Below are 7,662 nucleotides of genomic sequence, written 5' to 3' on the forward strand. Positions count from 1 at the left end.
TTCACCACTACTGTAATCTAGGGATGAAAGTGGGTCCAAACCCGGACCGGATGGACCCGGACCCGGAAAACCCGGAACCGGTTAATGGGATTTTGTAGAACCGGAAACCGGACCAGTATATAGGAACCGGTTCCGGTTCGATTCCGGGTACGGTTCCGGGTAAAGTGGGTCTAGAACCGGAAAACCCGGAAACAATAAAGTGGGTAGGTTGGAACCGGATAAAGTGGGTTTAGAACCGAAAAAACCGGAATTTTTTGGTAATTACTTACTACTTAGCGGATTAAACTTTGAAAATTTTCATATTGATATCCCGATTTTGGGGGACTGTAACTCATTGAATAAGAAACTAAAATTAACAAAATTATAGTCTAAAATCATGTACAAACTCTAAAATACACTCTGAAAAAAACCGCATGTCAATCCGACTTTAAACGAATGAGATATGCATGTGTTAACATTTTCACATAATACAAAGTACAAAAACAAATTGCTAAAAAGTTGAAAATTTTCAGTTTTGATATCCCGAATTTGGAGAACTGTAAATCATTGAATGTTAAACCAAAAATGACAAAATTAAAGTCTAAACTCATGTACAAACTATAAACTACAAGTTTCAAAAAACCACATATCAATCCGACTTCAAACGAATTAGATAGGCATGTTTTAAAACTTTCACCGAAAAACAAAAAAACAAAAAAAACTAAAAACTTCCAGCTTTGATATCTCGACTTTGGGGGACTGTAAGTCAATGAATATTAAACTAAAAATGGCAAATTTATAGTCTAAAAACATGTACAAACTCTAAACTACATGTTGGAAAAAACCGCATGTCAATCGGAGTTGAAACGAATGATATATGCATCTTTTAAACGTTTCACAAAAACCGGTTCCGGCCCTAAAAGTGGTTCCGGTTCCAAACACCGGTTCCAGTTTTTAGACCCGTTTTACCCGGACCCGATGGACCCAAACCCGGTTACCCGGAACCCGGATAAAGCCAATTTTTAAACCCGGAACCGGAAACGGTTTTATATATTCCGGTTCTAACGGTTCCGGTTCCGGTCCGATTCCGGTTCCGGTCCGGGTTTCTGGTTCTAAATCTCATCCCTACTGTAATCTTCGAAAACCAATCATGTTCCAAATATCAACAAGAAATATTTCAAAACAAAATCAACCACAAACAATAAATAATTCAAAACATAACAAATAGGATATCACGGATCAAAAGAAAAAGAAAACAAATATTAAACCAAACTGAAGAAAAAAAAAACAAGAAAATAAAATAAATCGAAAATCAAGTTTAAGAATTTTGAAAAGTATTTCTACACTTTTTTTATAAAAGAAAAGGACAAAATATATGTTTTTGTCTTTTATATTCTAAAAAATAAACAGTATTATTTTTTATAATGTTTGGTCAAACATAGCACTCAAACATATATTTATCTCTAAAAAACCATAAACATTATGCAAAAAACCAATACAAGTTTTCCAACATTTACCCATAAAATCTCCAACATTAACGTCATATTCTCAGTCCATCCAATGGTCCTAGGCAATTTCGCCATCCATTCAACCTCTACCTACCTATACTCGGTAATGCATTATAACAAAAGAGGGTCCCATAAGGTTTTCAAAATATTAAATGTTAACTGGTTTTTTTTTAAGAGATATATAGAAACCTCATAAAAACCTAATATATTTTTATTTAATTTTTTTTTTAAAATCCTTATTATATTATTTTAAAGTGCATTAAAATTTTTATATTTTCTGAAAGTCTAATTTAAATCTTTTTGATCTCAGAAAAACTCAATCTATTTTCATATAAACATTAAAAAAATCATTATATTACCTTTTTAGTGAATCAAAACCCTTATATTTTTTGAAACTTTTTGAATTTAATGGAGTCTAACCATCAACCATTAAGAATCGATTACTTAGCATTTTTTGCTATCTAGGGTTTACCAAACTTAAAGCCTTAAACTAGACATTTTAAACTAGACATTTTCAATGATTTAACAAAAAAATCATAAATTTTACTTTTTTATATAGTAAAGTCCTAACTACCGGCAGTTTTTGGCACACTTATTATTTTTTTTTTTCCGGTTAACCGGTAATTAGGAATTTACTGTAAAAATAGTAATAATAAAGTTTAGGACTTTCTTGTCAAATCGTGAATTAAGTCTTTACTTTAAAAAAAAAAAAAAAAAAAAAAAAAAAAAGTTTAGGTCTTTCTTGTAAAATCATTGAAAATATTGACACTTTTATATCCCCTCTTTGTTAGAAATTTAATGGTATGATAGTTTTTAAGAATAAGAGTTATTGGAACTTGTTCTGATCAATTAGATCCTATTGAAATATTTAACATTTGTTTATTGTTAAATTGTTATTTTTAATCTCAACAAAACGACATTGAAGAAAAATAGAGATAATCAAGAAAGAAAAAAAACAGAGTTGTGTTGACTTTTTGCAGTCCTAACATTGAAGAACCAAAAAAAACATATAACTACCATTCTTACTTTTTCTCCGCATTCACACCCTTTTGACTAGGCTTATGTTGTTTGTGTTTGTACAATTTGTCTCTTCTTTTTAGTTTAAGATTAAACGGTAAACCAAGAAAAAATCTTTACAAATCTTCTCACCCTCTCCCGCTCTCGCTTTTATATTTGTTTCCCCTGATTATGATCATAGCAGAGTAAAGATGATAATGGTAATAGGATTAGTGGTATTGTGACGAAAATTACAATTAAACGTTCTTGGGCTACGAATTGGGTCTCACAAAGCATTGTTTCTAAGGAAACCAAGACTATAAATTAAAATACTAATATTTTCAACGATTTGACAATAAATTCCTAAACTTTATTTTTTTTTGCATAAATTCTTAACTCACGATTTGTCATTACAATTTCACAAGAAAATCCTAAACTTTATTTTTTAAATAATAAAATCCTAACAAAATCCTAACTACCGGCTACCGATAAAAAAGAATAAGCATATCAAAACTTTATACTTAGGATTCTACTGTCGAAAAAATAAAATTTTAAATATTTTTTTATCATTGGAATTCAAAACATTGGGACTTTAATGTCTTCAATTTTATATTTTCATATTCCAGGTTTGAACATTCACGATGAAAATGAGGGTCCCACAAGGTTTTCAAAATATCAAATACTTGGTTTTCTTCAAATTTACATTTTCATATTTCAAGTTTAAGCATTCATGGCTATATAATTCTTCACAAGGTAAAAAGAAGACGCACCAATCGCTTATTTCTCCCTAGACAAGATGCAAATAGTTAGGAATACAACAATTATCATCAAAGGTGAAACTGAAACCTCTTTAATTCAACACCAAGTCACATATCACGTTCACTCAAATAGTCAAATCACCATATAAACACAAATCCATTTTTTATTGCTGGCATTACTTCAGATTTCATTAAACTCCCACTTTAACAAGTTCTACCTATTACAATCCAACCCCATAACTTCAAAAACAATCACAAACCCTTACTTTTTATTTTTAATATTTTATCTCAAAGCTTAGGAGTTGGAGGAGTATACCAACCCCAAGCATCATCAGAAATATAACGAGTCACCTGCTTTACGCTCAAATAATTCTCAAGTCCCCTGAAAACAACACAACAGATATAAATACAATACAAAGTCATATAATATGCAAATAAACTTATTATTAAAATACATTTTAAAAAAAGATTACCATTCTCCTAGTTCACGACCAAATCCACTACGCTTTTTCCCACCCCACGGAGCTTGAGAGAAGCAAGGCTGGGAGCAGTTTACCCAAACAATACCCGCCTCAAAAGCCTAACAAACACCATATAAATTCAAATTAGACAATTTTTTTTTATTAATTTTAAATAATAATAATGAAAAGAATAATAATAATTATAATAATAATAATGTTCTTGTACCCTTGTCACACGATCACACCGGCCCAAATCGTTGGATATAACAGCAGAACCCAGACCATAACTGTTGCAATAATATATAAGCATAAAAAAAAGTTTCACAAAAAAAAAAAAAAAGTTAACTCAACTGGGTGTCGTTTGCTAATTCGATTGCTTCTTCTTCTGTTTTAAATGATTTTACGCATAAAACAGGTCCAAAAACTTCCTCTCTCCAAATTTGCATGGATGTGGTGACATCACTAATGATTGTTGGCTCGATAAAAAATCCGGATTTTAAATGCTGAAATATTTATTATATTTTATATAATATGTAAGTTCACAAATTAAAAAATTAATTTATAATATGGCACTAGAGACTTACCTCGGGACGTTTTCCTCCAAATGAAATGGTTGCACCTTCGCTTTTGGCTGTTTCAACAAACTTCAATATCTTCTCATACTGAAATATGGAATAGTTTATAAGTTTTTTTTTTCAACCAAATATTAAGAAAATCATTATTTGATTAAAAAAATGATGTATATATTGTCTACCTGTCCACCACTAACAACAGGTCCAAGCCTGCAACCTTCTTCTAATGGATCTGAAATCTTGATATTTTTAGCCCACTTCACAAGCTTCTCTAAAAACTCCTTAGCAATACTTTCCTGAAACATGAATATAATCATAGTTAAATAAATGCTAATTATAATTATTTAATAATCATTAATTCCTACAAACTTACATGCACTATGAGTCGAGAAGTTGCACTGCAGATTTGCCCGTTTGTCCAGAAGCAACCAAAGAGTGTCCACTCAACAGCTGTTTCAACAAAAAAGCAAAAACTTATTATAAATGAAACATTTTTTGAGCAAAAAAAAAAACAAAAAAAAACCTTTGTCAATGTCAACATCATCAAACACAACTATTGGACTCTTTCCACCAAGCTCAAGTGTAACAGGCTACAAACAAAACATAGCACTAGGATTATACATTCTTTTCTAAAAAAATGTGACATAAAAGAAACCCAATATGTTTTTTTTTTTTATTATTAATAGGAGTACCTTGACATTTTGAGCTGCAGCAGTCATAATCTTGCTTCCTGTGGCACTGCTTCCTGTAAATGCAATCTGTTTTAAGAAGCATAATGATGTTATTGGAATGTGATTTTGGATTTATTAAAAAGATGAAGGGTAGAGTTAAGAGTAACAAAAGCAATGGGAATTAGACCTTATCAACATCAGGGTGAGAAGCCAAAGGGGCACCTGCTTCTGGACCTAATCCAGTTAGGATATTGAGAATACCAGGGGGAAGACCTACATCCCTGCATATTTCACCTAATTCCAGGCAAGTCCTGGAGTTGAATACCAATTTATGAAAATAAGTTGCATAAGAATGAAATGGAATAAGCAAGGTAATGGAATTGGAATGAATCATTCCTTTCATGTTTCGTTAAAATGGAAGGAATCACATTCCTTCATGTCTGTTTGGTATGATACCAAAATCTAACTAAGATTAGGGAGCCAAAGAATGCAGAAAGTGGGGATGAATAAGATCTTACACAGATGCCAATTCTGATGGCTTAAGTATAGCAGCACAACCAGCAGCCAGGGCAGGTGCAATTTTCCATGTAGCCATTAGCAACGGGTAATTCCTATAAAGATTGAAAAAGAAAAATAAATCTTTATTACAACAAAACTGCTAAGATTATAAGTGATACATGATAAAAAATTAAAAATCAATTTCAATTGTAAAGTTAAGGATGTGTGTTTAGACTTTAGAGAGAGCAAGTACCATGGAGTAATCAGCCCAACAACACCAATAGGTTCCCTAATGACATGACATTTGAATGTGTCCATTGGAAGATCAATAGGTGCGTTTTGCTTAGCATCCAAAGCTTCAGCAAGATCAGCATTATATTCAAAACATCCAGCCACATCATCCTGAATTTCAAAAGATATATCGGATATTAAAAAGTTAAATAAGAAAATAATAACAATATGATGATATGCAATGAACATACTATATCCCATGCGGCTTCATCAAGTGGTTTTCCATTATCAATGGCTTCGAGTTTTGCTAATTCTGGTTTTTTCTCAGTTATCTGCACATGAAAAGGTTATAAACTTTGATAATTTTCCAAAACAAAACAAATAAACCACTAAGAACGTATTTATTAACTACAAAAAAGATAAAATTTCAACAAAACTGAACACACACCTTTGCAGCAATGGCACGCAGATACTTAGCACGATGTGCTCCAGAAGCTGTTGCCCAGTCTTTTCCTCCATTGCGTTTAAGAGCTTTACGAGCTGCTTTAACAGCAATATCAACATCTTCAGATGTAGCTGCCGGGATATCCCCTGCAACAATAATAGTCCGTCAAAAAAGTTCATGAACACATACAGATCTCGCATGTGATCCTCGATTTTAGAGTTGGATATCAACCTCTTGACCTAACATAACGGATCTTCAACGAGAAATTCGGTTGATTCGAGCGTCTTCTGACGAATAGGGTTAGAAAAATATGGAAAGTGTCCAATTTTTAAAAAATATATATATACACACACAGAATCTACACAGTAGAACTGATACTTATTTTATTTAACTAACATAGAAGATTCTCTGAAGTTTGTGAAAATATTACCGATGATCTGCTCGGTGGCGGGATTTATGACAGGGATTCGATTCTTCCTAACAGGCTCCCTCCATTCTCCGTCTATGAATAACTGACGCGATGGTATCGAGATCGCCATATCTAAGTAATTAAACAGTGCAATCGCTTCAAAAATTGTTCGGATGCAGCGAGTTACTCCGACCACCGAACTACGGTTGCTAAAAGCTTTAAACTCGCTTACTGTAGAAATCGACGGCAGCTGAAAGTTAGGCGGCTACTCGTCAAGGGCAGCGGATGCAGAAAGCAACGGTAGATTGCCAAGATCAGGTGTGTTGCGTTCCAAGTTAAGCTCCGTAGTTACTACGTCGGGTGTATAGACGTGTTCAAATCCGGTGAATCTTATCTGGAGGATTGTTTTTGATTTGATTCCATGTGCCATCTCATCACCGCCATTATCGGGTTAAAAAACAATATCGAGGACAGAATTTTATTAATTTTTTAATTAATTGGTTCAGGTAGCTAATGTTTGTGTCGCGTTTTGTAAGCGAATCTTGAATACCCGAGTGGTAAAAGCTCCTGGGTTTTCCTGCAGGACAGTAGAGGTGGAGGGCTTTGAAGTGAACCCTTTTGCTTCGGGTTTTTTTTTTTTTTTTTTTTTTACGCATGTCATGAGTCGGACTATCCAAGTTTTGATTTTTACAATTTTGACCAGTATTTTAATTTTTATTATGAATTTGGAAACATGTAATGAAATTTTTGGTTTGTTCATACATAAGTAATTATTTTTTATTTTATATATATTTAAGTAACAATTTTTTTAGAATTATTTAAATATAATCATTATGACCTACTTAGTCAGATCAGTTTTAAAAAGTTTGTTATGTGTAAAAAAAAAAATTAACTAACATGTAAACAAACAAAAAAATTAATTATCTTAACGAGTTGTATTTCCTATGAATCGTGAGAATCATACCACAGTATACTATATTTTTGACTTTGTATATCATACCATTTTCGCTCTACACTCCTCTCCCCACATATAACAGATGGGATTGGAAATGACAATCCTTCATTATATTTTACCCTTTATTTTTTTAATATTTGAATATATATATATATATATATATATATATATATATATAT

At 32.1% G+C, this 7,662-nt stretch overlaps 1 protein-coding gene across 1 annotated transcript; it reads right to left on the minus strand.

Annotated features, from left to right (window-relative positions):
• Nucleotides 1-3,387: 3,387 nt before the first annotated feature.
• On the minus strand, nt 3,388-6,901 carry LOC145042447 (aminoaldehyde dehydrogenase 2, peroxisomal). The gene is made up of 16 exons (XM_078990867.1): nt 6,761-6,901; nt 6,550-6,660; nt 6,123-6,265; nt 5,926-6,006; nt 5,697-5,845; nt 5,464-5,556; nt 5,133-5,256; nt 4,967-5,032; nt 4,798-4,864; nt 4,648-4,724; nt 4,457-4,570; nt 4,287-4,364; nt 4,054-4,205; nt 3,929-3,989; nt 3,715-3,821; nt 3,388-3,623 (listed from the first exon to the last, which is right to left on the minus strand). The coding sequence occupies exons 2-16, from the start codon at nt 6,656-6,658 to the stop codon at nt 3,530-3,532; spliced, it is 1,515 nt and encodes a 504-aa protein (XP_078846993.1). The 5' UTR covers nt 6,659-6,660; nt 6,761-6,901; the 3' UTR covers nt 3,388-3,529.
• Nucleotides 6,902-7,662: the final 761 nt, after the last annotated feature.

This window comes from Lactuca saligna, chromosome 4, assembly GCF_052625555.1.
Source record: "Lactuca saligna cultivar CGN05327 chromosome 4, ASM5262555v1, whole genome shotgun sequence".
NCBI lineage: Eukaryota > Viridiplantae > Streptophyta > Magnoliopsida > Asterales > Asteraceae > Lactuca > Lactuca saligna.

What these genes read in the sequence shown, in the direction of transcription:
- LOC145042447 (XM_078990867.1), bottom strand. Translation starts at nt 6,658, where the DNA reads ATGGCGATCTCGATACCATCGCGTCAGTTATTCATAGACGGAGAATGG. An exon ending in CTGCAGCTCAAAATGTCAAG is followed by an intron (nt 4,865 to 4,966) that starts GTACTCCTATTA and finishes TTTTGTTTGTAG; the next exon opens with CCTGTTACACTTGAGCTTGG. An exon ending in TTGGAGGAAAACGTCCCGAG is followed by an intron (nt 4,206 to 4,286) that starts GTAAGTCTCTAG and finishes TAAATATTTCAG; the next exon opens with CATTTAAAATCCGGATTTTT.